General features: G+C 45.6%; 2 protein-coding genes across 14 annotated transcripts in view; one reads left to right on the top strand and one right to left on the bottom strand.

Moving 5' to 3' along the window:
- SEPTIN10 (septin 10) overlaps window positions 1–8,619 on the bottom strand; it is a 49,324-nt gene extending 40,705 nt beyond the window's left edge. For 4 of the 13 annotated variants that reach the window (XM_083735534.1, XM_083735540.1, XM_083735545.1 and 1 more), the window contains exons 1-2: window positions 8,079–8,231; window positions 1,733–1,801 (exon numbers count right to left, since the gene is read on the bottom strand). In XM_083735534.1, coding sequence (XP_083591660.1) covers window positions 1,733–1,801; window positions 8,079–8,108 — 99 coding nt within the window. In that variant the 5' untranslated portion in view covers window positions 8,109–8,231. Of the gene's footprint in view, window positions 1–1,732; window positions 1,802–8,078; window positions 8,235–8,503 lie in introns of those variants that run through there. The other 9 variants (XM_083735556.1, XM_083735542.1, XM_083735543.1 and 6 more) reach the window with 4 other exon arrangements.
- A 259-nt stretch (window positions 8,620–8,878) lies between these two features.
- SOWAHC (sosondowah ankyrin repeat domain family member C) lies at window positions 8,879–15,875 on the top strand (the record flags this gene model as incomplete). The annotated part of the gene is made up of 1 exon (XM_083735605.1): window positions 8,879–15,875. The coding sequence occupies one exon, from the start codon at window positions 8,879–8,881 to the stop codon at window positions 10,406–10,408; it is 1,530 nt and encodes a 509-aa protein (XP_083591731.1). The 3' UTR covers window positions 10,409–15,875.
- Between the last annotated feature and the right edge of the window lie 787 nt (window positions 15,876–16,662).

Below are 16,662 nucleotides of genomic sequence, written 5' to 3'. Positions count from 1 at the left end.
AAAAGTAGTATAAACACCAACAACTCGGAAACTGGCGTGCAAGAGCTCCAGTTGGAGAACAGCCTTTACCAAAGGTACCATGGACTCTGAAGACACTGAAACTCAGAACGAAAGAGAGAAATGTGCTAAGAGGAAGGCACGTTTGGCAAACCCTCACCATGATCAACTCCTGCCTAGAAACCTATGTCCACACTGTGGAAGGACATGTGGATCCAGAATTGGCCTCCACAGTCACTTACGGACTCAACTGTTAAGGTTGTGTTCATGGAAGACAATCTGGGTTGATTGTGGGATACTGCCTGCTTCTTCCTGCTTAATTTGTTTATGGCGCAAGCTGCATAAACAACCTAGGAAGGCTTCCCATTACTGTATGTCTGAACTGGGAATCCCTAATAAGCCATGATTAGCAAGCCAACAAACCATGGCTTAAGACTGCCTAGCAACTGTAGCTTTCCGGGGAGCAAGAAGCCACTATATCTGGCTCAGACATGACAGGAAGCAAAGGCTTCCTAGTTTGTTTGTCCTGCGTGCACTGGGGGCTGAGTGAAATATTCACATTAAACTATGGTAAGTAAAAAAAACAACTTATTATAACATGTCCAAATTGGAGTGGACAGCAACAAAATATATCAGATTCATCAGTAAAACCGTTACTGAAGTACTAGGAAAATTCCTATCTAACACAAGGATGTGTGTGTTAGGTTTTCCTGTGTTGCAACTGTTTTCCTTTCTTTTTAGTGGGAGGCTAGTTTATCTGTTAGCAGACCACTTGGTGGAACCTTATCTAAGGTAAGTTTTTGTGGAAAGTAAAGATACTCTCATCAGTTCACAGACACATACTTTTAAATGTGCCTCCAGCTGTTCATTAATGTGTTTCAAATACAATTGTTATGTAATAAAAAGGTAAAGGTACCCCTGACTGTTCGGTCCAGTTGCGGATGATTCTGGGGTTGCGAGCTCATCTCGCTCTATAGGCTGAGGGGAGCCAGCGTTTGTCCGCAGACAGTTTCTTAGCTGCTTCTGGTGAACCAGAGCAGCACACGAAAACGCCATTTACTTTCCCACTGGAGTGGTACCTATTTATCTACTTGCACTTTGACATGCTTTTGAACTACTAGGTGGGCAGGAGCTGGGACCGAACAACAGGAGCTCACTCTGTCACGGAGATTCGAATAGCCGATCTTCTGATCGTCAAGCCCTAGGCTCTGCGGTTTAGACCACAGCGCCACCCACATAATACTACAACTCAAAAGCCACAATTAGATACAACCTACTATTGGTTCTTCTGGCTGCACAATCTAGTCAAAATTCAATCATCAAAACTGAATATCTTAGATGACTTCAATCATGGGCATTTTTGTTCAAATCTCTACTTTGCTGCGCAGAACCACTATAATTCACACAGAGCATACCTTAGCAGGCTTCTATCATTCCTTCTGATATTAACAAGCCTTAAATACATTCATCATATGTTATCTATAATGGTAACAATTTACAGAGAGATAGTCACGTTAGCTATGGTGCAATAAACCCATTGGAGTCTTATGGCACCTTAAAGACTCACACATTTATAATGCTGCAAGTTTTAATCACTAAAAGATAATCATATTTATTATCTCATGCCATAATAAATGCATAAGCCTTTAAAGTTCCCGAAGACTGTTTGTTCTTTTTGTTCTAAAATGGTAATGTAAACTAAAATCCCCATAGAAACTTTTAATTGTTTACTCACCCTCCTTGCATCTTGATTATTTACTGGTTGATTAGAGGGTGCTCTCATTCCGATATCAGATTGATAGCGCTGGGGGGGGGGGGGGATAAGACAAATGATTTTTTAAAAAAAAAAGAAATTAAACAGAATATGTCAGATTAAAACAATGAGGTAAGGAAAACAAGTTTGATGAAAGTAAAGTTTTATTTGCTTGATTGATTACCATAATTGGCTAAATGTACATAGGTATAAAAACAATTATTTCTGAATTGTTTTTTGTTTTCAGATGATGCTCACACATTGTAGTAGACATCATCTTAGAAGCCACACTCCTATGTGTGAGTGAGAAAGAAGCAAGATGGTTTTTGGCATCTCCCATTTGAAAATAGCATGCTCCAAACAAACCATAGCTAACCATAGTTTATAAATTTGCATGGCACAATACTTGGTTAAGCAAAAATAGAAGTGAATGCCACGTTGAAGGCCCTCTTTGTCTTGTTCTCATCAGAAAAAAAATAGCAGTATATGGGAGTCTGCCCCACAGAACACTAGGCAGGACACTTATAAGTAGACCTGCCTAGAACTGCCCTCAATTATTTTGGAGTTTTCCAGCATGAAGAAGGCAAGAGCCAAGACAGAACCGAAGATGCAGCTTTGCAATTGCACAGGAAGTCAAACTGTATTCTCGTTTCTACAGAATATCCAGTTTTGAACCCGACAGACATATTATGAACAGCTTTATCCTTCTAAATTTGCAGAACCACGTAATAATCGCAGCAACAGAAAACCACTAACATATTGCTCAGAACGTCTTTGTAATATGACACCAACTTCATTCTGGAATCAGCACCACTGATAATATCTGAAAAGCCAAAGACCAAGGTTCAAATAAAATAAGCTAACGTTTTATATGAAGCAAGAGACCACCTCCAAAGTAGCATTACATGATGCACTACATGCCATTTCACCTAAATCTTCTGGTACTTGAAAACCTCTAGAATAATAATAACAATAATAAAAAATTATTATTTATACCCTGCCCATCTGGCTGGGCCTCCCCAGCCACTCTGGGCGGCTTCCATAAAAACCAAAAATACAGTAAAATATCACACGTTAAAAACTTCCCTGAACAGGGCTGCCTTAAGATGTCTTCTGAATGTCAGGTAGTTGTTTATCGCTTTGACATCTGCTGGAAGGGCGTTCCACAGGGCGGGCGCCACTACCGAGAAGGTCCTCTGCCTGGTTCCCTGTAGCTTTGCTTCTCGCAATGAGGGAACTGCCAGAAGGCCCTCGGCGCTGGACCTCAGCGTCCGGGCAGAATGATGGGGGTGGAGACGCTCCTTCAGGTATACTGGACCGAGGCCGTTTAGGGCTTTAAAGGTCAGCACCAACACTTTGAATTGTGCTCGGAAACATACTGGGAGCCAATGTAGGTCTTTCAAGACCGGTGTTATATGGTCTCGGCGGCCGCTCCCAGTCACCAGTCTAGCTGCCGCATTCTGGATTAGTTGTAGTTTCCGAGTCACCTTCAAAGGTAGCCCCACATAGAGTGCATTGCAGTAGTCCAAGCGGGAGATAACCAGAGCATGCACCACTCTGGCGAGACAGTCTGCAGGCAGATAGGGTCTCAGGCTACGTACCAGATGGAGCTGGTATACAGCTGCCCTGGACACAGATTTGACCTGTGCCTCCATGGACAGCTGTGAGTCCAAAATGACTCCCAGGCTGCGCACCTGGTCCTTCAGGGGCACAGTTACCCCATTCAGGACCAGGGAATCCTCCACACCTGCCTGCCTCCTGTCCCCCAGAAACAGTACTTCTGTCTTGTCAGGATTCAACCTCAATCTGTTAGCCGCCATCCATCCTCCAACCGCCTCCAGACACTCACACAGGACCTTCACTGCCCTCACTGGTTCTGATTTAAAAGAGAGGTAGAGTTGGGTATCATCCGCATACTGATGAACACCCAGCCCAAACCTCCTGATGATCTCTCCCAGCTGCTGCATGTAAATGTTGAAAAGCATGGGGGAGAGGACCCCACAAGTGAGAGCCCCACAAGTGAGAGCCCAGAGGTCTGAACACTCATCCCCCACCACCACTTTCTGAACACGGCCCAGGAGGAAGGAGCGGAACCACTGTATGACAGTGCCCCCAGCTCCCAGCCCCTCAAGACGGTCCAGAAGGATGTTATGGTCGATGGTATCAAACGCTGCTGAGAGATCCAGCAGAACTAGGAAACAGCTCTCACCTTTGTCCCTAGCCCACCGGAGATCATCAACCAGTGCGACCAAGGCAGTTTCAGTCCCATGATGAGGCCTGAATCCCGACTGGAAGGGATCCAAATGGTCCGCTTCTTCCAGGCGTGCCTGGAGTTGTTCGGCAACCGCTCGCTCAATCACCTTGCCCAAGAATGGAAGATTTGAGACTGGGCGATAGTTGGCCATTGTGGCCGCATCTAAAGATGGTTTTTTAAGAAGCGGTTTAATAACCGCCTCTTTCAGGGGGTCTGGGAAGGCTCCCTCACGGAGGGAAGCATTCACCACCCCACGAAGCCCATCGCCCAGTCCTTCCCGGCTAGCTTTTATAAGCCAGGATGGGCAAGGATTCAGGAGACAGGTGGTTGGTTTCACTCGTCCAAGCAGCCTGTCCACATCCTCGAAGGTAACAGATTGGAATTGATCCCACTCAACTTGACTAGACAGAACTCTAGCACTCTCCCGCCCCGGCCCTGCTCCCATGGTGGAGTCTACTTCTTCCCGAATCTGAGCGATTTTATCTGTAAGTATTTCGCTTCTTTTCAAAGATCCTTCTATAACAGTGGAGCCCTATATATGTTTATACAGAGGTATGTCCCACTACAGTCACAGCGCTATCCTATATGTGTCTGGACAGAACACCATTGTGATCAATGCTGCTTGCTCTTTAACAGTCTGTATAGGATTGCCACCACAATGCAGTTCACTCCTAGGTAAGTGTCCATAGGATTCCAACCTACAGGTCACTTCTTGTATGCAGCGTGGCTGGGTTTCCCCCCTCCTCCCATGTATTAGAAAACCAAAAGGCAGCAAGGTTGCCTACCTAGCCAACCATCGAGGAGGAACACTGTCAGCAAACCCACCTTGTTCTCTGGAGTCTATTTCATAATACAGCCAAACCTGATTTCTAGGCATTAGGGCATGTTAAACAATGCTAATACAGTAAAAGCAAGCATCCCTCACCCCTGATTCTCACACCAACTCTAAAAAATAAGTTTAAAAAAAAGTTCTGCAGAACTAAGTTTGACAGGAGCATGGAACAGAAGGAAATGCATATTTAAACAACAGGATGTCATTACACAGCCAAATGTCTTGATGCAAGTATTCTTCACTTCACAACAATGCTGAAACACTCATATCAAAAGTACCAAGTGGTTTATTTCCCGGTGTTCCTGAACTTGTGCCAAAGAGGATACTTGCAGTTGCAAGTTTTAATCAGGAAACTAAGTGACTCAGTGTCTGCTAGAGATAATAAAATTACCAAATACTTTAGCAGCATCTAAATAGCCAGGCGGCAAATAAATATTATAATTTTGGTATTACGAATGGAAATAAAGTTATTGTCTTTACAGAGCACATGACATCTAGCATAAGCAACTGCAGAAGATAAACAAAAAACGAGCAATAATTTGTCCTGAACAAAAGAGACAAAGGATTATTATTGTATCATCTACTTCTTCTAATGGGGGAAAAGTAGATTCACACTGATGTACCTACCCCAACATACAAACAGAAACTTGTTGACATAACAAAAAACTACTTACAACTACATTTCTAAAGAAGAATTTGAGTCTAGACTTAGAACGATAAGCAGTTCTGACACTGCTTTGTTACTCCACGCTGTCCTTTTCAAATTGGCACCAGTTAGTCATCTCAGGGGCAGAGTGGCTACACAAGGCCAGTATAATTGCATGGAGCTGGAGCTGAGTCAAAGATGAACTCAATATATGTATTCTTAATGCTGCCAGGACTCCAGATATAAAAATGCCTTCTTTGTGTCCTCTCATAATGGACTAAATTATACCGCCTTGGTTTCTCACACCAGAACAGGGTCCAATTGGGACAGCATCCGTGTCTTCAAAATAGATTTTCACAGAATTGTTCACACAAAAAAATAATTTTGTTATATTACATGCTTGAAACTGGGGCACAATCCCACTGGATATTCAATTATGCTGGAAGCAGATTTAACACTTCACTTTGTTTTATGTATAATTGTACTTCATAACAAACAATTTATTGTTATTCTCAGTTGAATGGAATTAAAGCGCGTCAGAGCTGAAGCCTTAAGCGTACTGACCTAAGCATAACGCAGTGCTGACATGTTCCTTACTTTGCATTGCATTAATGGCATTAATTTGCTGTGCACTAACGGGTTTTCAAATGAATAATTACATGCAGAATACTGCCAAATCAGACAGAGTCCATGACTGAGAATGGTGATCATCTCTAAACAACTTTGAAACAGGTAAAAGAAACAGTGTGATCACCACTCCCTATGATATGACTTCAATACACAGAAATCCTTCCAAGCCTCATTCCTATATTTGATTAACACAGATATTTTTAGGGCTACCCACTGACTAAAAATTACAATATGCAATCCCACCTGCCATTGAACTCAATGTATTCTGACTATATGTGATTTTTGCTTTAGGTGCGATACCTGGAACGTAGCCCCCGCGTAAATTGCTGGCTTACTGTCTCATACTTTCCCAACGCCATATTCATTTTGATAAAATAAGGGGACACTTCAGTCCTTTTTGTTGACTGGAGCTGCTGATGCTCCCACACTGACCCTCTAAGTTGCAGGCTACCAGGACTCCTGCTTCTCCCAGTCATTCCGTTCCTCACACGTTCCTCCCTGTAGTTTTCAGCTCCAAACTCTACTCAAAGGAAACTTCACTATGTTCAATGAATCCTGCTACCAATTAAGTTGACATGGATGTTAGGGTTCTCCTAAACGACATCCAATACAGCAGTTTGGATGAATTCACCCTAATAAACTCTCCAGGCAAGAAGTCATAGAAAAGGAGAGCTCTCACAGGGAGCAACTGGCAGAAGTTATAACCAGAGGATTTCACGAATGGATGAGAAATGCAGATTTGTGAAAACAGTACAGGGGAAGTGCTCAGGCCAGGGGTGGAGAGCCTTTCTCAGATCAAGAGCTGCATTCTCTTCTGGGCATCTTTCTGGGGGCCACACTGCCAGTGGTAGGCAGGGCCAGAAACAAAAGTGGGCACAGCAGCAAATGCAAATTTTTAAGCTTGTACAGCAGGCTGGTTTTGACAAACGCACACACCCCTGTCATTCATCTAGGCAAAAGGTATTATCAGAATTAAGCAGATGTTCCTGTCAAGAAAAAGAAAACAGCCAAGGAGGATGTAATGCAGAGCCAGTGAGGAACATGGGCTAGGAGGGAAGGGTGGATTGGGAATGTCCCAAAGGCAGATGGAAGGGCCAAAGAGATTCCCCACCCTTGTGCTAAGGTATTTCACGGAAACTAAAGCACAACCAGAACTTGCATGTGATGGAGCAAGCTCAGCTGTAGTCCAGGAAAGCTGATGCCACAACAAAACTGGTAGTCTTTAATGTACCACAGAACTCGTTTTGGAGAAACTTGCTTGGGAAAGCAAAAAAATGGCACAATTTATAATAAGCAAAGATCAAAAATTATTATAACTACCTTGCACCATTATATGACTACACCTTAATGCAATTCAACACACACTGACTTGCCTACAAGGTCTATGGAAGCGGGTAGGGCCTCCCAGTAAAAATGCATAGGCTCAGCCTGCTTGTGGATAGTTCGCTATGACGTTATTCCTATTTTCGTTTTCATGAGGTCACTGGGAGACGGTAAGGGGCTTTCGATTCTCAGTGAAGAAGCCAGTTGTCCTTTGCATGGTAGGAGGAGGAGGGGGGTGGCCCAAAACCTTACGCTTTTTACTGGCATGCACGAGGAACGGAGCACAACCATAATGGAAGGGATCGACGGGGGTGAGAGGGCAAAAAAGGAGGAAGGGAGCCTACAGAATCCCACCACAAAGAAGGCAGGCGACGGGAGAAGCAGCTTGCACGAAAAACCGTACATGCAGACCTATCCAATTGAAAGCAACAGATTGAGTCGCGCCAAAAATCCGTCCGGAATTGCACTTTTTTCTGCTCCCCCGCAAAAAAAAAAATGACCCCACCCCAAGCCCCCTCTTTTCTCTACGCGCGAGGAAGCCCACCAGGACGAAGCATGCATGGGATCCCAGCCCCAGAAGCGCCACTGGGGGTCTGCATCCTTGCCACCCACCCATCCCGCGCTAGGTAAAAGCAGCTCTTACCATCTGCCGGGCCAGGTCGGAGGAAGCCATGGCAAGAGGGGAGGGGTCACCGCGCGCCAGAGAGAGAAGAAAGGAGGAGGGAACGCAGGAGCTGCAACTCCCAATCCCAGCAGCTGGAATGCAGCCGGCGGTGAGGAGCCGCCTGGCCAGCGGAGGGGAGGAGAGAACGCTCCGCCAATCATGACCCGAGACGAGGGGAGATGCTGAAAAGCCCACCAATAGCAAGTCGGGAGAGGGCGGAGGCGGAGCGGTGAGTCTGCTGTCAACGGGAGAAATTAAAAAAGGCCTGGGCGCGGCACCAGGACGGGGCGTGCCCCGCCTGCGCGCGCGGGCGGGCGCGGGCGCTCTCTTTCTCCCGCCCCTCCCTCGATCAGAAATAGGGGGGCGGAGCCAGAAGCTTTGCGAGCCGAGATTCATTAACTTACAGTAACAGCCCCTCCCTCCAGAGGGCCGCGCCGCCCGCTCGGACTCCTCCTCCTCCGAATTTAAACTGTGCCGGTAGGCGCCGCCCTCGCTCCCCCTCAGGCTGGCGTCACGTGAGGGAGGCGGCGAGCGCCTCGAAGGGGTATAATGCCAGGGAGCGGCGAGGACGACGACGATAACGACGTCGCGGACGTCGGCGCCGTGATTTGAGCCTGGCGATGCCGCCTCAGGAGCCCTGAGGGAAATGTTAGCGACGATGCCATGGGGCAGCGCGAGGAGGAGGAGGGAGGAGGCGGCGGCGGCGACCGCGCGCTGAGCTTTCTTCATTTCGCTGCCCGGCGGCGGCGGCGGCGACAGTTGGGTCCCCCAGCGCTCCGATGGCCGCGGCGGAGCCGAGCCAGGACGCCGTGCTCCAGTTCCTATCGGAGCGGGGAGGTCGCGCTCGCAACGCCGACCTGTTGGACCACTTCCGAGGCTACCTCAACTCCCCCGACCAGCAGCGCCGCTCGCGCGCCAGGGAGCGCTTCAAGGAGATGGTCAACGCCGTGGCCACCGTGAGGCAGGAGCCCGGCTCCGGGGCCAAGTACGTGCAGCTGAGGAAAAAGTACCGGGTGGCCGTCGCGGCCGCAGAGCCGGCTGAGGAAACCGGGGGGGCCCGGCTGCCCCCTGAGCCTGGCGGAGAGGGCGAAGCTGCCCGGCGAGAAGCGGAGGAGCCCCAGAAGGAGGAGGAGGAGGAGAAAAAGAGCCTCCCTGCCGCTGTGGAGGAAAGCGGACCTCGGCAGCTTGAGGCGCCCGATGCCGCTGAGGCGCCTCAGGCGACCCCTGGAGGAGGAGGAGGAGGCGGCCAGGAGGGAAGAGAGGAGCAGGAGGAGAACCGCTCTCAGCATGGGGAGCCGGAGCCGGCCAGCGGCGAGACCCCGCCTGAGGACGCCGCCGCCTCAGGGGTGGCCCCCGCGGCGGCCCCCGCCACCACCCCGCGTTGCGCGCGCAAGAACTTCCGCGAGCGGATGCTGGGCAGCTCCCCTCAGCTGAAGCGCGGCGGCGGCGGCACTCGCGGGAGCCGCTCCACCGCCGGCGGGGGGGACTCGGACAGCGCCTCGCTGGCGTCGTCTTCCGCGGAGGACGAGGGCGGCGGCTCCAGCAGCTCGGGCGGCTCGGTGGCCCTGGACCCCCTGGAGCACGCGTGGATGCTGTGCGCTTCGGACGGCCGCTGGGAGAGCCTGGAGGGCCTGCTGAGCTGCGAGCCGTCGCTGCTGTGCAAGCGGGACTTCATCACGGGCTTCACGTGCGTGCACTGGGCCGCCAAGCACGGGCGCCACGAGCTGCTGGCGCTGCTGGTCAACTTCGCGCAGAGGCACCGGCTGCCCGTGGACGTCAACGCGCGCACCAGCGGGGGCTACACGGCGCTGCACCTGGCCGCCATGCACGGGCACCTGGAGGTGGTCAAGCTGCTGGTGGGCGCCTACGACGCCGACGTGGACGTGCGCGACTACAGCGGGCGCAAGGCCGCGCACTACCTGAGCCGCAGCACCGCCGACGAGGTGCGCAGCCTGGTGGGGGCCCTGCAGGACGAGGCCGACGGCGGGGCCACCAACGGCAGCGGGCGCTGGAGGCTCTCCAAGGTGCTGCCGGCCAACCTCATCTCCTATAAGCTCTCCCACCACCTCCTGCCCCACCACGGGGACGATGGGGAGGCGGCGGACGGGGCTGGAGCGCCCGGCAAGGGCAAAGAACTGAGCAGGAAAACCTCGGGCAGCGGGAGGATAAAACTCAACAAAATCCGCTTCCGGACCCAGATCATCCACACCACTCCTTCTTTCCGCGGGGATGCAGAGGAGGAAGGTCAAGAAGAAAGGTCCCTGAAAGCCTCTTTCAAGCTCAGACCTAAGTCCAATGTGTTCGGGTAGAACAAGGAGTATTATTTCTTGCACCTGAATGGGGCAGCGTGCGTGGGTGGCTGGGTCTAATGTCACTTCCTTTGCCGGATGGAGCTGTTTGAGGATAAATCTACCTGGAACAATGCCTTTAATTGCTAGGCAGGCACTGGGCTAAGTAGGATAAATACAGAGTAGGACTTGAGGGCGTAAACAAACAGTAGCTAGTACTGTGGTTCTTGGCATTCTAGTAACACACCAAACTAACTGAAACACTATTTTGCTTTAACGTTTGAGTTTTCAATATTTTTACTTGGATTAAGTTTTATGTCTAGTTACAGTTCCCGGAGCTGCTATTTCTGGAGGGTTTTTATGGTCCAGTTCTTACTGAGGTGGGTGTAGCTATGCTTGAACCTTTAAGGCTTGCATGTGATGAGGGCTTGTTGGCCTACAAGCAAAATCTCTGCACATGGAAAACTACCATGTGAAGAAGGCAAAGCTTTAACTTTTCCTCTTGACAGCTTGTTTTCTCTGTGGAAGGATTTCAGTTTTAAAAATTAGCATGGAAGATTATTAATAACACAAGCTTTTGCTGAAGTGGTATTACACAAGTTCATTCCACAATGAGAACTATACTTGTAAGAGCCTAACTTGAGATCCTTAGCTACTGTAGGGTCATTTATTGGTGTTATACAGAGCAAAAAGAATGCAATTATTTTTGCTCTGTAAAACACCAATAAATGACCCTACAAAAGAATGGCATTCATAGAAGCTAACTGAACAGACAGGAGTGTAGTTAAGCTTTTCCCATGCCTACCAATTCTTCCTTGAAAACTTCAATGTTACAAGATTTATTCTGGCCAGAAACAATTTCTGAGACCAGATAGAAGGGAGTGGGAGTGTTACAATGTATAAGGGGCAAGGGAAACACAGTATTGGAAATGCTGTAGTGCCTTCCTAACAACATATAGTTTAGCCCTAATGCTAAGGGACAAGTGTTTAAGAATGCATAGGTAAGTGTGTGTATTCTAAAAACATTGCATGACAACTACAGTACAGGCTGAGTTTGTGACTGAGAAGCACTAAAGTTGGTGGCCATTGATTTAGAGGGAAAGTGATTATACCTAAAGGTGCACCTTTTTATTTTTATACTTTTGAGTTTTAAACATACGTTACCTGTTGAGTATATTGCCTTGGAAGTGCTAACAGTACCCAAAGGTAACTTGCTTTTGTTGTGAGACAGGGTTCTCAGTAGCTATCTAGTTGAGGTGCAATTGAATATCATTTAATTTGTTAAGTGATTAGTTGCAATGTCAAGAGAGCGAGAGCCATGCTGATGTGTACTCAGTGAGACTTTTCCTCAGTCAGCTCTAGAAAGGGCTTGTTTCATTATTGCCAATGGGAGACTGCTGCAGACGGATTTACTACAGAATCTTTAAGAAGCAATCTTGCATATTAGCTCCTAAGTGCACGCAATGGTTGCCTGTACAGAAGACAGGTCCTGCAACCCATCTTCCTTCCAAAAGAATCTTCACTTCCACCTGATTTCAGGTGATTACTCCCTTTTACTCTAGCCCAGTACTACACTTTCCACAGTGTTTAAGACCCTCCAACCCTCTGAAACAGTTTTTCAGGTACTGAAGGAGGAAAGAGACTGGTTGTGTGAGCTGCCTTCCACTTGTATGACCTCTGAACATGTCGTTTTGGTTTATCTTGAAGAAAATGCTACTGCATTTAACCATTAATAATGAAAGACATGTTTTGTTCAGAAGGCATGAGCAGGAGACATTCATAGCACTATAGCAAAAAAAATCCCATATAGTGTTCTCATTAAATGGATTCCCCTACACTCTGAAACACACTTGCTGTGTGATCCAGAGATCAGGAGCAGCACAGGGACACATGCTTACTGGTACATCAGTGGAAGCAGTGCCTGTTGTCTTAAGTGTGTATATGAGGATAATTATGGGGTTTGATATGATCATTGCACATGTGTTCCCCAGTTACTGAATTTGAAATGTTGTCATGTGTGCAGGCTTATGCGCATTAAGTACAATGGATAACGCATGGAAATCTAAGAGCACATGGATTGTGCTTGCTGGAGCCTGTTACAAAATGTCTTGGAAGCTTTCTTATGTCTTCCTTGGCAAGAAAGTTACTTAACAGTTCCCTCTTTTGAAGAGGGAATAAATGTGTTGTAGAAAAGCACCAACAAAACTTTATAGCTTGAAACTTTAAAAAACACTAAGAATAATATTTGAGGGGAAGTTCCTAATGTCAAGCTGTTCCAAAGCCAACAGTTCTAGAGAAACATGAATAAGAGATCTGTGGTATTAGCACTTTCTCTTCAACAATAAGGATATTGGGGCTGGACCTCTGATGCTGCTGAAATGAATATAAAAGTCAAAATGCTGCCAAGTAAATGCTAAAGCATGTTTCTCAGATTTTCAGATACTTTGGAACTATTAATTTTAAACACTGATCTAAGGGAATTAGAAGCAGTTTTTAAAGCATGGAATATGAACAGTACTGTTTATGAAAGCAGCTTTGGATGTTACCATGTGAGGTTCCATAAACCACAGGAGTAGTTGTGCAAGGCCTCTTACTGTGCCATTTTAGATGTTTTGCTAAGGAGAATGTGTATTTAAGCTAACACTTTCTCTCTCTTCACAACTTACTCTTTGGCAGAAGCATAACAAGAGGCCATGTGCAAATTCTTTGCAGCTTGCATATCCACTTGAATTAATATCTGAAACTTCTGAGTAACCTCTTCAGTAACTGCAGCTTTACCTTCTTGATAGACTGTATAAATCCAAGCAATGCACAGGGTAGATATAAATAGGAATATGAAAAACTTTTGTGTTGGTGAACTTTTGTTATTATATTATTCCAAAAAGTCAGTGATAGGGGTCACTGGCGGAGGAAAGGGGGGTTCAGGGGGTGCAGCTCGCCCTGGGTGTCATCCCTGGGAGGTGTGACATCAATGTTGGTGGCACCCCTTGGAACGCTCGCCGCAGGTGCCCCCCTGTGGGACGCTCACTGCAGGCACTGTCGCGCCGCCCCCGTGGGCAGCTTACCCCGCCCCAGGATGCGCTGCTCCGGGTACCAGAGCAGCTAGCTCTGCCTGTGATAGGAGTCTGACAAAAGTTATGAAGTCAAACTGCTTACAAACATGCCATTGATACTGGCCTCATTTGTTAGCATGTAGTGCTAAGCCAAATTATGGGTTAGAGTGAATAAGCAGGCATGCTGGTACACGGTGAGAAAAACACAGCCACTTTGTTCCTGCTGCTGTCATGCTACTGGGGGCTAAGCCATGGTTTGGCTTAGCATTGTATCCCAACCTGGGATAGTGGTTTGGCCTATAAACAAACCCCTTGCAGTAAGCCAATACCAAACTTTGGTCATGGTTTGCTTGAAGCGAGGTAAGCCATGAGACCGGGTTCAACTCAAACATAAAGCCAAGTCATGACTCTGCTCCAAAGTGGCAAATGATTTTCTCACGATATATCGACTAACTTGCTTGTTCACACTAAACCATCATTTGGTTTGTATTATGCATGAATAAGGCCCCTGTCTAAAATCCTTACTGGAAGAAACTGAATGATGAAGAACAACTTATTGTACAAGCCTCTTCTGTATGCACACAAGCTAGAACAAATGCAAAGGCAGTATCAGTTTTAATTTGTAAGCTATAATTACATGTGCCTTTTGTAAAACAAAGCAAACTACAGAAGAAAGGAGTGTATTGAGCACTTCCACTCACATTTCAATAGGAAGGATGCCAGTAGTGTCTCCATCTTTCTACCAACATGTAACTTATTGTAGCAAAAGAAATGTTCCAAAGTGTCACTCTGCACGACAGCACTAGATGTTTAATCTTTGTAGCAAAGAATACAGAGTTTGACAATTCTGCAGTGCAGAATACTGTCTGAAGTAGAATATCCTTGCAGATTTCTTTAAAATAACCTGAATATTGCTAACTTCAACTTTCCTGTATGATCTCTAAGAGGAATATGTTCCATACCATTCTATTTTTAAAAGTTGACTGTCTGCCATATTTAAAGTACTGGTATAGCTGTCACAATGTTGTATTTTTATAGGTACTGTATTTAAATGTTGATCTAAGAGTTAAATACAAAAACTTGCATATACTGTTAGTCTTTAGTTTTTGATTATAGAGATTTTTAAACTTAGATTCTTGGAATGTTGTTACGGTACTATAGCAATTTCAACAACTTTGTTCACTAGCTAAGGGCTCAGTCATAAACTAGTGATACAATAAATGGTAGATATTATGTGAAACTGCATCATAGTGTACAATTCCAAAAGTTTACTAGTAAAAATCATTAAGTGCAACAGTTTGATTCTAAACACTAACTTAATACTGTAGGGCTTTCTTGTATACAGTATGTCCCTTCTCCCACAACTGTCACAGGGTAACTTCTGGTGAAGAACTGGCTTTTGGTGTCATAGTACTGGGGTTTCTATTTCTATGGCTGTGTTTGGACATAACACTAAGTCACAACCTAAGCTTTTTTGAATCATACTGCTCCCAATTTGCATCTCCCTTAGTTGTGTGGGTAACAAACCACAGATCAGCCAGCTTGGTATTGTATCTAGACCAGCATTCATGGTTTGTTCTTTCTCCTAATGCTTCATACGTGTGCTGGCTCAGATGCAATGCTAAGCCTGCTGCTCAGTGGTTTGTTAACCAGTCAGTTAAGGGAGGACTAAAGAAGCAACATTGCATTCTGTTCCTGTTCAGTGGGGCTAGACAAATCCTATTTGGGAGCCTAGTAATACAGCTGAGTACAGCTGAATTATGGGTGGAAGGTGCACATGAAGATTCTTCCCTTGTTTGTAGTATGTTCAACAGAATTCACTCAGATTGACTTCAGAATTAAATTGCACAAATAATGTAGAACACTGGCAAAGTGCTGCTTCAGACATATTCTATATTTACAGGTTGCCAGCATATACTTTACTTTCACATTAAATTAAACTTTCTTGCCTATTGACTTCACATTCCCTCTAGTCACTGCATTTTAAAAGTGTTTCTTCAGATCAAATGCTTCTGCTGAAGAAAACAGTTGTATTGTATTGGTATTTGTGGCTTTTCTGGTACACCAACACTTAAATGTTGTACAAAACATGTCACTGGGTATGGTGTGGTACAAAATTGGAGTCTAACCTTAATAAAAAGGGTACACATTTAAGCTATCTCTTTCTGATTGAAGTGTGAAATGATAATAGAGTTGCAATCTAATGTCTGCTAACTTGGCAAGTCCCAACAAAATTATTGGGATTTTATTCTAAACAAGCATGTACAGAACTGGATTGTTGTTATTCTTACCTCGTACCTGAATCCTTTGTGGTATAATTGTCTCTAAAACTATTGGTGAAAACAAATTTTAATATGTGCCTGAATGAATGGTTGAGTGAAGAATCACTGTAAAAACATCACTTTCAATGAAATAAAATGTCATGGTTCTTTTTATTGTGGAGTTATGCTTGTATTGTACCTATTCTTCTAATAATGGTCTGCATCAATGCTATAGTTGTGGGGATGGAAGAAAGGCATTGAGTTTTTCTTGTAATAACCACATAGTACCAATTGCCTAGGCCACCTTTAGTGACATGTAATTTTGTACCAGTCACTCATCTGTGGATTATTTGGCGTTCATAGCTCAGATGTGGGTTGGAGTATCCCAACCTGGATAAATTATGACCCCCCACACTCAATTAGGATATGCAAGGTGCTATTATTTTCATTATTTCCATGATTTTCTTTAGGTTAAGCATCCTATATGGAGCTTTTTGCTCAATGTCTGGCAAGTCAACCTGCATGGTGGAGTTTCACAACATGGCTCTAAGATTTGCTGATCTTGTTTCACAAATATGAGTCCCTCCCCTGCCACTGCCACCACCATTCTTGGATTATATTTGTTATGTATTTTTATTTAGAATTATTTAGTTGATACTATCTATATACTTGGATCTCTTAATACTGAATTGTCTGTAAAGGTTAGAATTACATATTTTCTCACCATTATTTGCTTCAGTTTTTTATAGACTCCTGTCGGTTCACACACAGGTATCTGTCTGCCCCTACATCTTCTGTGATTAAGACAAAAAATTGATTCAGTATACTGTAGTGTATCTGCATCACTAATGCACAATTGAAAGGAGCAACACTTGCTAAAGTGTATGTGTTCCATTCTGGTTTTCAGCATTCAAAAATTAGGTCACTGGTTTTAAATTCACATGTACTGTTGAGTGCAAAA

The sequence above is a fragment of the Podarcis gaigeae genome, assembly GCF_964106915.1.
Source record: "Podarcis gaigeae genome assembly, chromosome: 4".
Lineage (NCBI taxonomy): Eukaryota > Metazoa > Chordata > Lepidosauria > Squamata > Lacertidae > Podarcis > Podarcis gaigeae.
The sequence above is the reverse complement of the archived record's forward strand: the minus strand, read 5'-3'. Positions and strand labels throughout refer to the sequence as shown.